The following is an 18,182-nucleotide window of genomic DNA, read 5'->3' on the forward strand; positions in this document are numbered from 1 at the left end:
AAATTTTAATCGCATTCGCATTGTCTCGCAGTTTTATTATTGAGGAGAGATATGCCAACATTAAACATAAGAATTGGCATTTAAAAATCTGACCATTTTTGGTCAAAAGGTTGTTTTGGTGATTTTTATTTTATTTTTTTAATGATTACCTTTTTTAATGGAAAAACGTGCTAAAATAAAATCCAAACAAAAATCACTTTAAAATCAAGCGAAACAAAAATCACCAAAAATGGTTTTTCAGGTTGTAATTTGAATGTTTCGATATGAGTGAGTGGGAGGGTGTGGTGGTCCACAATTGAAATTGAAAAAAAAGAATAGCCAATAAACAAACATAGATCGATTCCAACCCACATATACCTGCTGATCAAATCAAAACAAAGTACTCAAAAAATCAAATACATTTTATTTCTACTGGAGGTGATGATAAATATTTCTTATGGTCAGAACTTTTTTTCTTTCGGTTTGGCTAAAAGACAGAAAGATCACTGACCATTCACCAAATTTGGAAAAAAATACACATTGTTCATGCTATGAAGGCGTTTCAAAATCACATTCATTGAATAAAAAAAGAAAGATTTGTTATTTCCTATTGATTTAATCGATATTTCAAAAAATGTGTGATTAATAACAATGATGCTGTGAATCAGATATTGTGTGTGATGGATGAATGATTTATTTATTTTATCGAATTTTTCGATATTTGATTGAGATTTTGGAGCGGAAATTAAATTTGCTATACAGTGTTGTACACTGGAATATATTTTCAATAACGATTATGGATAACCCTAGGAAACATATTTGCAAAATATACAGGGATCTTGATAAACCCTTAGTAAAATGATAATTCTTTGAATACTGAATTCTTGATAACCCTTGGATTTTTTTTTTAAATCCACTCTTTGAAAACTTGTTTTAAAAATTCAGTCTTCTTTTGACAACCAATATTTGTAAAAATTTATTCTTATGGTGAGTATATGGAAAATTATGGACAACATTTTGAAAACTATAAAAGTCCATACATATATCCTTAGAAAAATGTGTTTAAACTTCAGACGCCTTGAGAATCCCAGAAAAAATAATTTAAAAATCCAGCCTACTAGACAACCCTTGGAAAATTATTTTATAATAAAAAAAATCACGCTTATATATCTTTTGAAAATATGTACTTCAATAAAATCCACTTTAATTTATTAAAAAAATAATACCTATGGAGGATCCATAAAAAAAATTTGTAGATAAAACACTGAGAAAAATATTTTATTTAAAAATCTCCACCTTTATTGGTAGTCATTAGCAAAATATTTTTATAAAAGGATCATTCATATTTGTAAAATATCCAGGCTTTCTGACAACCCCTGGGAACATATATTAGGTTGGGGAAAAAGAAATCCATTATTTTTTGGCATATTTCTCGTAAAGTATCAATCAAATAATTTCAGATGTTAAAAATGGAAGTGAACAAAGAGAAAATTCGGTACATTTTACAGTTTTTCTTTGGCAAAGGCAAAAATGCAAGCCAAGCGGCTAAAATGGGGTTTATGGTTCCGATACTGTAAAAGCCAATTATGTGCAATTTTGGTTTCGTAGATTCCGTTCAGGAATTTTTGATACTAATGATTCACCTCGCACAGGTAGGCCGGTGACCTTTAAAGTGGCAACAAATCATACAACAAAACGGTGGATAATCGGACATTCCGAAGTATGTTAAATAATGTCCTATAGATATAAAAATAATGGATTCCTTTTTCCCCAACCTAATATATTTTCTAAATAATTAAAAAAATATATTTTATATCTAATTAATAAAAAAAATAATTTTTATATTTTAAAAAACTTTAAACAAATATTTATGTTTTTTTTTTGATTTTTATACCCTTCACCACACTGTGATACATGGTACTATGTCTTTGTGCATATGTTTGTAACAAGCAAAAGGAAACGAGACAGAGCATTTGAGAATATGCACAGAATCACTTTCTGAGTCGATTTATGCATGTCCGTCCGTCTGTCTGCCCATGTTAATTGTAAACAAAGTACAGGTCGCATTTATTATCCGAATTGGGTGAAATTTGGCGTAGGTGACTTATTTGGCCCAGGGACTAAGCTTATTGAAATTGGGAAAATTCGGTTCAGATTTAGATATAGCTCCCATATAAAGTTTCGTCCGATTTAAGGTAAATGGTGTACCAACGTCCCTATATATCTTTCCATTTGCACGAAATTTGGCACATCGTACTGAATTAGGTTAAGAATGATGTGTGTTAAGTTTCCTGAAAATCGGTCCAGATTTAGATATAGCTCCCATATATAGTTTCACCCGATTTTAGGTAAATAGTCCACTAATGTCTCTGGAAATCTTTCGATTGTCATGAAATTTGGCACAGCGTACTAAATTCAGCCTAGACTGATGTGTGCAAAGTTTCGGAAAAATCGGTTCAGATTTAGATATAGCTCCAATATATATTTTCGTCCGATTTAATGTAAATGGTGTACCAAAGTCCCTATACATATTTCGATTTGCACAGAATTTGGCATAGTGCACTGAATTAAGTGTAGAATGATGTCTTTTAAGTTTCCTGGAAATCGGTCCAGATTTAGATATAGCTCACATATATATTTTCTTCCGATATAAGGCAAATGGTGTACCAAAGTCCCTATATATCTTTCGATTTGCACGAAATTTGGCACAGCGTACTGAATTAGGTCAAGAATGATGTGTGTTAAGTTTTCTGCAATTAGGTGCAGATTTAGATATAGCTCTCATATATATTTTCGTCCGATTTAATGTAAATGTTGTACCAATGTCCCAAAGTCCAAAGTCGGATTTAATGTACATGGTGTACCATATATCTTTCGATTTGCACGACATTTGGCATAGCGTAATATATATATATATATATATATATATATATGTTTTAAATTGATTAAGTTTGTGCCATTGTAAAAAGAACCCTATATCTGCCCAAATGACAAATTTAGCATAGGTTGCAGAATGACATTTTTATGCATCCATTTTCATGTTAATGGTCCTTCAAAAATTCGACGTCTGTTAGGATTCATCTGTTGAATATACCCAAAGTGGTGGGTATCATACAGTCGGCCCCGTCCGACTTTACTACTTACTGATTAAAAAATATTTTTTTACATTTCTAATAACATTTTTGAAAAAATTCTAATTAAAAAAATATAGTTTTAATATTTAATTTCTTTATTAATATTTTTTGACAAACATTAATTTAAAAAAAATTATATATTATATAAAAAATTACTACGATTTTTGTAATGGTAATACAATTATTAATATTATACTAAAGAGCAATGAAACTCAAGTGTTTTGTATTGGTCATCAGGTTAGCACATCCACCTCCACCCACAGAATAAAATTATAATCCAACATAATTTATTCAGGGTAAAACATTAACCTTTTCTTGCTAAAAACAAAACTAAACATGAGCACAACATTATTGGCATTGTACTTCGCTACGCTGGTGATGACGATGATGTTGATCTATCCCCAAGTGTTGGACATGTGTTTTGTTTTATAAAAGAATTTCAAAACGAAGAAGAAGAAAAATGAAAAAAAAAATCTCCACTTGGCAAACTCCCACACAAAATTTAATATCATATGCTTGGTCATGCCTGAACAGAACAATGTTACGTAATACAAGATGGGAGTTGGAGCTACTGCTGCTGTCGTTTTTTGTCGATGATAATTTCACGATAACAACAAGTCAAAGAACATCATTATCATCATTTATTCGATGCTGCATCGTCATGTTGGAGGTTGGGTTGGTTTCGTGTGTGCCACAAAATGAAGAACTAGTAGCAGCATACACGTATTTATTAGTAGACCTTGTCCAATTAGAGGTTGAAAACAAAGAAAAAAAAACATCCTAGACACTCTCAACTGGTTGTACGACGAGATGACTTATCTCACCAAGAAGCTGTTTAAGTCACCAACCTCAATGTTAAGAAGAAGAGGAAGATGTCACTCATCTACTCTAGGTGGAGAGAGAGATTCATTGTTTTCCACGAGATGTTTATTATTCCTTTCGGTAGTTTGCCAAGTTGTTGTACTTTGACACCAGCACATGTGGAATATCAAAAGATAGTGCTTTTCTACTCCTCCTACTTGCTTGAAATTAATGTTATTGGACTGCAGAAAAAGTTGTACCTGTTCATGAATTAATAGTTACAAAAAATCCTGACTTTGCATGATATCGTCAGTTGTGTGTCATTTAAACTGGTCTGTTCTGTCGGAGACTTTTGTCATGTGGATTGAATTTTTACGAATTTATAAAAGTAGAGGACGACGAAGGAAAAAATATGAATATTCTAGAAGGACTATGAAAAATAATTCAATATAAAGCCACATAGCCCAATATGCCTGATGAGCCGCTTAACCAACGGCGAAACGCGTGGGTGGGTACGTAGGTTCTTCTCCTGGCTTTCCTTTTCATTGCAAAACTTAGATCATCAAGCTCGACTCGAAAGAGTATAAATAACCACTTAAAAATAAACAGATATATTGAAAAGTATCCTCCCCGACTGACTTTCTGACTTCATTAAAAATATTAAATCGGCTTTTTTGTGTGGATTTGGGTCCATATTCTGAAATAAATCAACCACATATGGTATCACAGAATTTTTAGAAATTTGAATTTCTTAACCGTAGAGGATGAAGGGAACAATAAATCGACTTTCGATTAATCGATATTTTTTATTGAAAAGTCTAAAAGTCTTTGTCCACTTTCGATTTTCTTTATAAATACTTGGTTTATTATCACAAAGCCCAGATTGTTTAAAAAAAATACACATTTCAACATTTCTGTTGCAACAATTCATATAAAAAATATTTTTTGTCCATTTGGCATTAGACGATACAAATCGAAAATCGTGTCCCTAAGAGGACCTTTACAAGTCCTTGACAGAAGCTCTGTAAAAGGTATTTTGCATACCTGTACTAGAAGACCTGTAGACTTTGATTTGGTTTGATTTTTTCCACTGCTGTAAACCCGAATAATAACAAATACCAATATATTCGCCGTTAACTCCTCCCCCACTTCTTCCTTTTTTCTTGTTTCCTAACATTCATATAATTGATAACGCAGTGTTGATTTAAGACCAGCCGCGCAAATGACGATTCATTGAAAGTGCCCTCCTTAAAGTGATTTGTAAGCCACTTGTTATTTATTTTGTTAACCTTTTTTCTTATTTCTTCTTTGTTCGCTGTTGTTTCTTTACTTTTTTATTTGATTCCGTAATCTGCTTGTCTTCTTTACAGATTTATTGTTTATTTGATTTTTTTTTTTCATTATTTTCTTAACGGTTCCGTTTCAATCTCTTAGAAATGATGTTACCCTACCATATTACACCCCCTACCTTCCAACTCAACCTCCAACACACGAGGTTGATTTTTTCCAACTTCTTTGTTATCGTTGTCTCTATTATTTGATTAGTTACAGCCTCAAAAAAATCAAGTCAACAATGGAAAAAGTGGTTCGGGGCACCATTCATCCAACCGACCTACTCTATTCGCCGTACTTCACTTTCCGCTTATTATCTATGTTACACAGAGATACTTAATTATGAAGCAGAAAAGAGGCGCTCAAGTGTCTTCCTATTGAATTATATTTTTTGTTAGATCTCCCCCCTACTTCGGGCCCAACCATGTGCACTATGTAATTCACATAAGTGTACTACATTATTAATATTATTATGTCATTTTTAACACAATTTTCTCAATCCCCTGTGTAAGTGGTGTAAAACTCTACACTCATAAAAATTTGACAGTTGGAGGTGTTATTGAAATTATATAAGTATAAACGTTTCCCTAACTTATTCCACAGATTTGAAAATAGGAATCAATATACCATTTTTAAAACATTTAAAAAAATTGTTTTTGAAAATCTAAACAGAAATTTTTACTTCCTACCCTAATGTGTTAAATATAACAAAAAATGGTACTATTTTTTAAGTTTCTTCCAAATATATAAAAATGGTGTCACTGAACTAAAATAACATCCCACAAAAATGCCAAAAACAACTGCTGTCCTTATTTTTTGCAAAAAAAAAAAAAAAAAAAAAAAAAAGACAAAACTCAAATACTGTTATAATAAATTTTAAAATTATGGGACACCACATTAGTAATTTTGTAAGCCACCAAAAAAACACATTTCCGCATTGTTAAAATTCCAACACTAAAAATCTTACCATTTATGTTCGTTCAGAGCCAGCCAGGCAGTCAGTCGAGAGAACCAACAGCTGAATAACAATAACAAATGATCTGATTTTTGTTGTTGTTTTGTCCTTACAGCAAAGCAACAGCAATAACAAAAATTGTATATATGTCAGTAATGCAGTTAAACAATATGTGTCACATACTGAAACAAAGCGTCGAGGTGTTGTTTATAATTACGTGTGTTGTCCATAAAAAAACTCATAAATTTGAATTCATTTTTTTATTAAAAAACCATTTCTGTTTCTTTTTTTAAATCACCTTAAGAAAAAAGGAGCCATTGAAATTTAATACTATAAAGTTTTCAAGGTAGTTCTATTCTATTTCTATTCTTTAACACTTTATTTTAATCACTTACAATGTTGCAACGAACATGTTTGCATCTAGCCATAGAAGCCACAGAGGAAACACTGCGAAACCACAGTAATAACATGCAACATTGTTTTGTTTTTCAATATCTTAATTGTGGTTAATATACAATTTATGATTATGTTAATAAGAATGGAGTAATAGGTTTTGAACATTTTGATATTAAATACAAATAAGTAATCCATCAGAAGATCATTCTTATTAGAAATTAAATCTATCAGAGGCTAGAGATCTTCCGTAAAAAATAACGCAGGAAACTCTAGAAGTGCCTTTGCTTATAGAACGCTTTCAATGTGGTCTTCTATAAGAATTCTCATGGGGTTAACTGCAGAAGACTTTCCTAAGGTTTCAACCTCTAGCATATCTACCAAATATATAAATATATAGAAGATGATTTGAAGGTAATACATCTACAAATTTCCTTTCCTCTACACTCTGCAGAGTCTATAATTCTTTCATAAAAAGTACCAACAATTAACATGTAGAATTGCCTTTGTCTATGGAATGCATTAAAACGGGTCTTTTATTTATAGGAATTATTTGGAAGGTTTTCTGTCCTCAACAGGTCTGCTAGAGATATAGTCTATAATTAGAAAGAATGTCTAAGGGTTTAAAACTCTAGCAGATCTGCCAAATAAAATCAATTTATATTCACCGTTTTGAAGGTACTACGTCTACGACTCGTATGCTTTATAAAACGTATATCTTATAAATGAACTCCTTAACTACATAGTTCTTCTATAGTAAAAAAATAACTATGGATGACTCATATATAGACAACTTCCGTAAGACCACTTACAGGGGCCTCAGTAGTATTTCTGTATATTTTTGAAAGGCATTTTATTTTGAAAGTCCTATTAGTTCCGTTGGTGGTCCCTTTGGCTTACAGAAATTTTTCTTTTTCCCAATTTTACCCAAATTGAATGTCGAAAAATCCTTTCGCATATAAATGGCATATAAAGACTTCAATCTATTCTCTATTATCCATTGAATACCCACAGAAAGTCTTCTATCTATTGAAAGATTCATTAAGATCTGATCTGATCCATGGGGGTTCTTCTGTTTACAGAAAATTTTCTTCTTTTCTTGTAAAATCTAAATAGAATGTTACGGACCTTCTTAGAAAATATCCCGAAGGTTTTCTATAGGAGATCGGCAACTTCCTATTTGAGTAATTCGATAATGTTTTTTCTCTAACCAGAAGAAGCCTAAAATCTAATCTCTGGCCTTATAAATATTGGAAGTATCCAACAGGCCTGTTACAAGTCTTTCTGATTCTGCAAAAAATCTCCTGTTTACAGAAGACACTACTAAAATCGTCTAAATACGGGATTTTTAACCATTACCTGTAAAGTTTCCTCAAAAACACACACGTTTTCTCGCTATTTCACATAAAATCAGTATTTGAATTTTGAGCTATATGAAATATTTTAGATATTCAATGAAAATAATAATATTGCTAGTTACAAAATGGACTGAGCTGGAAAGTCCCATAATTTTGTCGCTTTTTTTATAAATATCACGGTGCGTTCTTTCTATTTATCTCTTTGTATGTACTAAGTTTATAAAACTATCAACAAGTATAGGAATTCATTACATACTTTCCCCTTTACTTGTTACATGGTACATAATAGTATTTATAGAAAACAGGGAGAATTTTTTAAAAATTAAAATTTATAAATGTATGTACAACTTTTATTTAAAATTAGGTACATTATTTTTATTATGTAGGAATTCAGTGCATTATATGGGATTATTTGTACTATTTTGACATATTGAAGTATTTTACGCTCTTGAAAATAACCAACGGTTACTTATTTATGTTCTGTGTTCATAATATTTATCATTTTAATAGCCTTTTTCATAGAAAATTCCTAAAATGTATGAAGTGAAGATCACACCTTCGTTTTACAGAAATTTATATTTCCCACAACGAAGACAAAGAATATATGATTAATTAGTATTCTAATGTTTTCATAAAATTTATCAGTCTCTCATTATCTTATTAATATCACGATGTGCTCCCTCTCTCTTTCTCTTTATATGTACTAAGTTCATAATATTATGAAAAATCTATGAATTCATTACATTCGTTCCATTTACTTTTTCTATGGTACATAGTACCACTATGTAGAGAGAATTTTAAATAATTAAAATTTATTAATGATCTCAATATGTAGGAATTCAGAGCATTATGTGAGATTATTTGTACTATTTAAACATATTGAAGTATTTTATGCTCTTGAAAATAACCAACAGTTGCTTATTTATGTACTGTGTTCATAACATTTAACATTTTTAATAGTCCTTTTCATATAAAATTCCTAAAATATATAAACTCATACCGCCTTCGTTGTATAGGAAATTATATTTTCCACAATGAAATCCAATGAATGTATGATCAATTATTATTCTACTCCTTTAATATAATTGCTCGCTATCTCTATTTCTTTATGCACTTTGTTCATAAAATTGAGAAAATGTTAATAGCTTTTTAAGAACAATTTTCTTAATAAATATATTTTTATTACTGACCCTCCACTTTTTACTAACTCTAAGAAATATATAATGAAATTACAAATATCATATGTTCATAAAATTGAAACTTTAAAACATATAAATAAATATTTAAAAGCAAGAATCTCTCCATTTTTACTAACTTTATGAAATAAATAATGAAAATACAAATATCATATTTCATAAAATTTAAACTTTAACAATCTATCAAAAACAATATTCCTAAAATGCAGGAATGTTGTACATTTTTTCGCTTTAAACGAATTATTAGAAGATTTATCATACGAATCCACATACTTCTTACAAATTTAAGATATTACACCACAAAAATCTTAATAAAACCGCAATTATGTGAAAATCGCTTTTCTTCACCATAAATAATAGTCAATTACTTTAGCTATCATGGTAATTTAATGATAATGAGTCTTCTTTTTCCATTGTTTCGCCAAGCAAAAAAATATTTGGAATATTTTTGTAAACATTTTGTTTTTGTGTTTCTTCAACAACAATTTTCCATAAAATTGAAAACAAGCTATTGCAAAATTTCTTACAAATTGTTAGCAATTTAAAAAAAAAGACCGGTGTCCGGCGAGATAGAGTTGCTAAGTTGGACAAATAAGAAGAAAATGCCAACCAACAAAACCCCTGTAAAGTAAACGCAAAATAAATTTCAATGCGACTTGAAGTTTCAAATATTGAAATGAAAATGTGGTTATGCTTGAATTTCTAGATTACTATGTAATATGTATATTATAAGAGAGGGGCTAGGGTGTGGAAAGCTACCCGGCCGGGGTCTCAGTATGCATTTAGTGGAGTGTTGAGCAGGGTGGCGCTGCCACTGTTAATGCAGGGGCTTTTTGATTTTTTTTCTTGCGGTTGCCAAGAAAGCCCCCAGTAACAGTCCGCCAAACAATGTATAGATTAATGGTGAATAAGATTGTCAAATGGACAGATAAAAAATACTGGCTGAATGGCTGAATTTAAAATACAAACAATCTGCTGTCCAATAATGTTTGGCATTAATAAAAATTCAACACCAAATAAAAAAATGGCGAAAAAATCAAAATAAATTATAACAAGCAAACAAAAAATCGAGCACAGAAAATGTTCGTGATTTATTAACATTTTTACGCTTATAATTGGGTGCGAATTTAATTTGGCAATAAAAATATATATTCCAATCCACACAACATACATACACACCCTACTGACATGTTTTGGGGTATTGAGGAAAAATGAACGTAAAATGTGTGTTAAATGTTAAATGAATTGTGTAAATCAAAATATTTGTTTTTAAGGATTTTTTTGTTTGTTTTTCCATTTTAGAAAACCATACAGTGGATACCTCAAAATTGGAATTTGATGTGGAGAGAACGAATACGATCTAACTATTATGGGACAGAGAAATATCATATTGAAAATGTAAAGGTGTAGTGAAGTTTGGTCCGGGCGAACGTGTTACACCCTCCATCATTAGGTGGGCATACAAAATACCGATTGGGAATTTTGTACGGCAGGCTTTGCATTGGTAAATATTTAACATCCAATGAAAACTTAACATATAAAACTATTCAGTTGAAAAAAGTGCCCAGAATATCGAACAGCTGGTGTATCTTTATGTAGGGCCTATCCTGAACTTGAATCAATATTGATCATTTTTGGGAGGTACTCTAAAAAGTAGACAAATAGTGATAACTTTGGGTGGGAAGATTTGCTACCTAATGGGACGTCAAAATACTGTCTTTAAACCAACTACTGATGCACTAGAGGAAATACATTTCATGGCTAGAAAAGGACCATAAAAGAAACTATATGAATATCAGAGTAAAATGAAAAAAAAAACAAGAGCTGGAATTTCCAACTGAAATGTATTATTAAGATGATTATTTTTTAAATAAAGACATATTTCAAACTGTCTTATATAGAGTTCACTGTAATATGTGTGTTTTGATGTCTATGATTATTATTACTTGACCATGTTAAGGTTAATTAAACACTAAAGGTGTGATTAATCAAAGTTGGACCTCATTTTTTTATATGCCTTACAAAAAATTATGTGTGCAATTATTTTGATCTCACGACTAGTTTGGGAGCCTCAAAAAAACTAATCGATTAATCAACTAAATTTTATTTGAAATTGATTGATGGAAAACAATTTTTAAAGTGCAGCACTAGAGGCGCATCAGGCATAATCAACAGTGGTTAATTTATAATTTTTAAGAACACAGATTTCGAAATTGTGAATGTAATAAATACATTTTTTAATAATAATTTGACATTTAGATTAGCATAGGGCCCATATCATATTTTTGGAGTAGATTTGAACATTTTCAGTAGGCAGTAATGTTCTACAGCTCCATTTCTGGTTCTTGGCTATTGATAAGAGACCTTAGAAGACTTTCAATGAAGCTTAAAAATACAGATTATACAGTGTGGAAGTTCTTAATAGAATACCTACAGTTTTAAAAATTTTACATTTAGATTAGCTATGGACTCATGTCACATTTTTAAAGTCGACTTTCCTGTTGGGAGTAATGGCGTAGAGCTTATCTTATGGCTCCTGATTATTGACAGAAGACCTAGATATCTTTGTAAAGGCTGTCAGTAGCTTAGATGTTTTTAGTGAGACAAGTAGAAGAATTTAACCGTCTAAAAACAACCTTAAAATAATGGAAGATCGCATATATATGAAATATATAGGCTGAAAATATTGTCTAACTTAATAATCAGATAATTATCTTAAAAAGTCATTTTTCTATGTGAGGCCAGAGCAGATTTGCGATACTACCAAGAGAAGACCTTCCAATCTAAGGGATACATTCAGAAGAACATCCGTATTAGAGGGACGATCTATGAGAGAGCTGAGTAGATGGTACATTCTACCTTAAGCCTATCTATTCAGGAATACCTCCTGAAGGACTTGCGTTTAAAGGTGACCTGTAGATCTATGTGATACCTGAGCAGATTTTCTATTCTACATCCAGAACTTTGTTAGAAATTTATTCAGATGGATACTATCTGGAGAAGGCCTTCAATCTAAGGAATACATTCAGAAGAACTTCCGTATTAGAGGGACAATCTATGGATGAGCTGAGTAAGATGGTATATTCTACCTTCAACCTAAGAAATACCTTCTGTTCTACCGTTGAATTGTTGATATATGAAAGACTAGAGCAGATTTTGTATTCTACGAGCAAAACTGCGTTTGAAATTTCTTTAGGTTTATAGATTACCTGTAGATCTTTGGGAAACTTATGCTGGTTTCCATTCTACCTCCAGAAGATTAGAAGAACTTCCATATAAAGAAGGAGTGTGGAAGCACAACTTACAGCTACAGAAGATCTGCTAAAGCCATGCTATTTCTAAGAGACCGTCAATATATTTCATACATTCTTCTTTCATCTATATAGACCTTGAAATGGATGAGCTTCTGTAAAAAGGCAACAGAGCAGTCATCTTTCAGCGATTTAAAATGTGCCTTTCCAGAACGTTTTATAAAAAGACACGCTGTGACCTTGAAATGTATCTTCTCTATACTCCATACTGATTATATTCTTCAGAAATATCCACTGTTATAGCCCTAAAAGTTCTTCAAATTATTATATAATGAATAATTATAAACGCGTCTCGAACTTCTCTACAGAATATTCTGTAAAAAGAAAGAATATAAAATAGTCTCTAATAATCCAGGTTTGGCTACAGTTTGAAACATATTTTTTCAATCATTGGTTATTAGGTGTTTGTAAAAAACATTTTCTCTAAAAATGCACGTTTATTAGAGCTTAAAATATGTATCCTTTAAAAAATGCAATATATTTTTTGAGCTGGAAAAATATATTCATAAAAATCATTAAAAATCCTGAAGTTTTATAAAATTAATATTTAAAAAAAAAAATATTTTGTTCTCGTTCTTGAAAAAATCATCATTAAAGCCTCGTTAATCTGTTGTTTGAAGTTTTTTTAATCCACGTTTTTTCTGGACTTTAAAAAATTATTTAAAAAAAAATACGTTTTTCATGATTTGATTAAAAATCAAAAATCTGCTGATGCTTGAAACATTAAAAATTGAAAAAACCCAGGCGCTTGCTTAAAAAAATATTTTTTTCAAATAAATATCTTTCCAAAAACGATTATTTTTGATATAATTCACAATATGCAGTGAAGTCCCCATTTTCCCTTCCTATTTTGTATTCTGGGAAAACCAATCGTAAAATAATTACATAACCTCCATTCCAATTCAAATTACATATTCCTTAAAGACCTCCATAAAAAACGACTTTTGGAAGCGGTTCTTTCTGATAAACAAATTTCTTTCTAATTAGAATTTTCGAAAATAATCAAACACCGGTTTTATGACTCATTTAGGCAATTCTACGCCATACAACAAAAAATCTCAAAATAGTATCTCCACAACCAAAACAAATCATGTTATTCAGTTGCTGCTGTTGTTGTCGCTGTCAACATTGTGTATCAATAAATTTTAGAATTCATTAAAAATTCCAATCATTGATGGTGATGATGATGAGGTAGGTTTGATTGGTGTTGTTGTTGGCTTTTGTAATAAATGAGTTCCAGCCGAAAAAAAGTCGACACGCACACACACAGGGAGCTAGAAGACACACATTTCCTCTTCCGGTTGAAAATCAATAGGAATAACAAAAACAACAACAACGAAAAAAATAATTACACAAAAAAAATTAAGACCAAGCCTACCTTAATTCGGTAGTAAGGTAAGGGAACGGGAGCCGGCTTACAAAATTCGAAAACAAAACAACCAACCAATTTTGTTGATTAGTTTTTGGAGGTAGGTATGTGGCAACAAACTGTCACCCAGCAAAGCAAAGGTTCATTGGCACTTGAAATAAATCTACCCGTCGAGACTAAGAAGTTTATTAGACAAAATACCCAAAATAAAAATCTGTTACAACTTGTCAGTGAACTTCAACCATCCAACAACAAACATGACAATGACTTACAAACCATTATTGGCTACGAGGCGGGCGGACAACCGCCACCACACCGCACCTCAAGTGCTTAAGACCCTTGCGAACGAAGGTCTTAAGAAAATAGTCGTATATTTTGTTTGTATTTTGGAAAACATGAGAGTACAATAACAACACCAAAGAGAGACCCCCAAAAGACAAGTTCAATGAATTGTTGATGAATTTCCAAAAATGCGATTTTTTTCTATAAGTCTGTCTGGCTGGCTGACTGACACGCACTGCATAAATAAATAACTGAGACGAGACCGACCGAGGCAAGGCAAATTACATTTCAACTTTGCCGGGTGGTTGTGAACGTCGCCTGCACGGCCCGGCCCTACATTGCCTTCTTACAATGTCTGGGCATGCTTTATGATTTTGTTTTTTTATTTAGTTAAGTGGTTGGCCAAAACGTTCTGCTTCTTCTTGTAAGGAATTTCGAAGATTTGAAATCAACAATTGGTTTTCTTTTCAAGAAGAAGAAGAAGAGTAAGACGAGCGAGAAATGGAGAGAGGGGAATTGAAGGATGAATGCATTGCATTAAAATAGGGTATTGGGTATACAGTAGCAGAAGTTTTCCTTGGCATGGGGTTTAGAGAACACTTTTCGAAGAGCACACGTGCAAATCGTTGTTATTGTTGAGTTCTTATTCTTCTGCTCGTCAAGAATGTTAAGTGTTTATATTTTCAAAAAATACAAATAAGCACTAAAAAATAAAATTGGGGTTAAATGTTGTTTTTATATTCCACAAAAAAAGGGGTCGGCATGCAAAAAAAAAAAGCGAATTTACAGGACAGGAGTGATGGCTTGTTAACAAGATTTTTAAATTTTACTCACGTGGTATTTTTTATAAAAAAAAAATTACAGAGAATTTTTGTTCATTAAATTACCTGGAAAGATAGCAGAATATTGAAAAATAATTAATAAAAAATTTTAAAAAAAATAAATAAATAAAATATAAAGAAATTTAGGAAATTAAAAAAATCTTTTAGCTCATATTTCATAAAGACGCAGCGAAGTTCGTAATGCTATATAAGGGCCAAAGACTTACTTCTAGTAAATCATATTATACATATTACAATATGCATTAAAATCGATTGTCTGGGGTTGGTAAATTCCTTATGGGAATGAAAGCTCTTGGCGAGCATATTAGTAACCTGGAGGACATCTGACCCTTCTTTCTTTGAAGAAAACCAAGCCGGGTTTCTAACATTTAAGACATTCGAAGGCGTGATTTTTTTTTGGGACAACCAAAGGCGTTTTTTTAACACAACCAAAGACAAGAAAAAAATGATACATTTATAGACGTGGATTTTCTTTTTTTGTTAATTTTAAAAAAATATATATTTTTTGGAAACTTCCTTTGGCGTGAATGTAAAAAAAATATAATTTTTTTTTATATTCAATATTTCGTTGAAGACAATGCCGGTTTTCAAAATTTCTGAACCGGATATTCGGATAATAAAGTCCGGTTCAAACGAATTTTAGCGCGTTTGTTTATTATCTTTCTAATGGTATGGATATAAGGTTTTAAATCCGATTTTGTTATCTGAGTATCCGGTTGAAAAATTTATACATAAAAATGTTATACATATTCTCGGAACGAATAGAGCCGTGGAATTTTGCACATTGGTACTACTTCTAGGATCTGGTTTCACGTTTTGATATAGTCCTCATAGACCTTTAGGCGTGGATTTTTTAAAGGAATATTTTCCAAGAACTTGAAGACCTTTAGGCGTGGACATTTATCCTTATTCCTGGAAAACCTATGAACATTATAATTCTAGAGAAGGTCCGAAGAAATAAAAAATGAAATAGGTCTAGTGAGATCTCAGCATTTTTTATCATACAAAAAAATTTAAAATATTTCATAACTTTAACCCTTAACAGCCTGGTGGTCCCTTCAGGAACCTCAGCACCCAAAAGGAAATCATTTCCTTTTGGGTGCTGAACAGCTGATTTTTGACGTTTATCAGAAAAACACACAAAAGCTTCAAAGTGAACAAATCGTGCTTTTTCAAATTGATTGAAATCAAAACTTTTGATCCAAAAGAACCAAATAAAATTAATTTTTATTATTTGTGCACTATATTCAAACCATGTAAATATCTTTTTAACAATATAATTTTTTTTATTTGTGTTTTTCATGTAAAAGTCCTTTGGTCCTTCAAAGAACCAGTAGGCACTCATTAGAGAAGTGAAATTCGTTAGTGCTTTAGCGTCTTTTTCTTATTTTAGTGTTAATTTTTAATTTTTCATAGAAAAATGCCACGTAAATACAAAGATTTTACCACGGCTGAAGAGTTTGAAGCATTCGTCAATGATTTTGAATGGTCAGAAAGTGAAATTGGCGATATATCAGATTATGACGACGACAGTCTAGACGATCCCGATTTCAATATAGTGACAAATAATAATGCGAATATCACTGATCAGTTGGAAGATGATGTGTTCGAAAATGGGAACGAATTAGATGCTGAACAAGTTGTGAGTGTGGAACCAACTGCTGTTGAGAGTGTTCAAAATGAAGATATAGTTGTTACTGGAGATAGCACACGCTGGCATCAAATTGCAACATTTTACAAAGATATCACAATTGACAAGGACTCTTCCGAGTTTAAAAAATGTATCTGGAAGAAAAACCATATGCAGAATCATGCTAGTTGGGTTCAGTTTGGCAGCGATTCTGAATTGACAGCAGAAATAATGGCACTAGATACACCTTTCAAATTTTTTTCTTACTTTGTAAATGACGATATAATTTCTAATATTGTAGGCCAAAGCAATTTGTACGCAATTCAAAAGGATTCATTGAAACCTCTAAATACAACGCCAGACGAAATAAAACGCTTTTTTGGCATTACATATTTTATGTCCGTCTTCAAGTACCCAAGTATCAGGACATATTGGGGTGAATTTGGCATACCGGCTATTATGAATACCATGACGAGAAATCGATATGACAAGGTACGCCAGTTTTTGCATCTAAATGACAACAGTAAGATGCCACGTCCGTCAGCTCAAGAACCAGCTCCTTCACGTCGACGAGGATTGCGTCCACAAAACACTGATTGCTCAAACATTGATCGTTTATATAAAATTCGTCCGCTTATTGATGCTTTAAATAGAAACTTTGACTCTGTTCCAAAAAGAAGTCGTTTGTGTGTGGATGAACAAATTTGTGCCACAAAAATTAAGCACTATTTGAAACAATACTTGCCAGACAAGCCTCACCCGTGGGGCAATAAGTTATTTTTGATGTGTGACGATATGGGATTCTGCTATAATTTTGAAATTTATTCTGGCAATGAAGACCATGTTTTGGAAAATGAACCAGATTTGGAAGCAGCAGCAAATGTTGTGGTGCGGCTTCTCAAGTTGCGTTTCAAGAACTACAGAATTTTCTTCGATAACTATTACACAACTATTCCTTTATTGGCTTATTTAAGAATCTATGGGCTTGGAACAGTTCGACGTAACCGAATTCCTGGCTGCAAATTGCCAGAAAAATTACCCAACATCGAAGAATATATGACCAGTATTCATGGTATAGATATAACTACTATAGCATGGAGGGACAACAAAGTTGTAAATATGGCATCGACTTTGCTTGGCATCAAGCAATTGGACAAATCGTCTTATATACCATATGATGGACATGGCCATGATAAATGCATGGATTTTATATAAACGCCAATTCTCTTCATCTCCTCGTACAAATAACATGCTGACTTTGCACGAATTTATCGTAGACGTCAGCAAAGTTTTAGTCAAATCTGGCACACAATCTATAAGTAAAGGACGTCCAAGAAGCACTTGTGATGACCCCTGAAAATGTGCCAAAACGAGTTCGGGCAGTAATGCCGCCTAGTGACGTGCGGTTTGATAATGTTGGGCACTTCCCGAAATACCTAACAACAGGCAAACCTCGCTGTAAAATGCCCAATTGCACATCTAGAACAACAGTGTATTGCATTAAATGTGAGGTAGAATTATGTTCCCAATCAACAAAAAACTGCTTTCTAGAATATCATACAAAACATTGAATAAATGAACTGAAATATATATAATTTAA

The 18,182-nt window shown here is 31.9% G+C and overlaps 1 protein-coding gene across 1 annotated transcript; it reads left to right on the forward strand.

The window, feature by feature from the left end:
* The first annotated feature begins 16,372 nt into the window (after positions 1-16,372).
* On the forward strand, positions 16,373-17,797 carry LOC133324091 (piggyBac transposable element-derived protein 1-like). Its single transcript, XM_061532976.1, has one exon. The coding sequence runs from the start codon at positions 16,373-16,375 to the stop codon at positions 17,795-17,797; it is 1,425 nt and encodes a 474-aa protein (XP_061388960.1).
* The last annotated feature ends 385 nt before the right edge of the window (positions 17,798-18,182 follow it).

This window comes from Musca vetustissima, unplaced genomic scaffold, assembly GCF_032173495.1.
Source record: "Musca vetustissima isolate MV318-11 ecotype Yass unplaced genomic scaffold, APGP_CSIRO_Mvet_v1 utg27302, whole genome shotgun sequence".
Lineage (NCBI taxonomy): Eukaryota > Metazoa > Arthropoda > Insecta > Diptera > Muscidae > Musca > Musca vetustissima.

Coding starts and splice junctions, on each gene's coding strand:
- LOC133324091 (XM_061532976.1), top strand. CDS start 16,373: ATGCCACGTAAATACAAAGATTTTACCACGGCTGAAGAGTTTGAAGCA.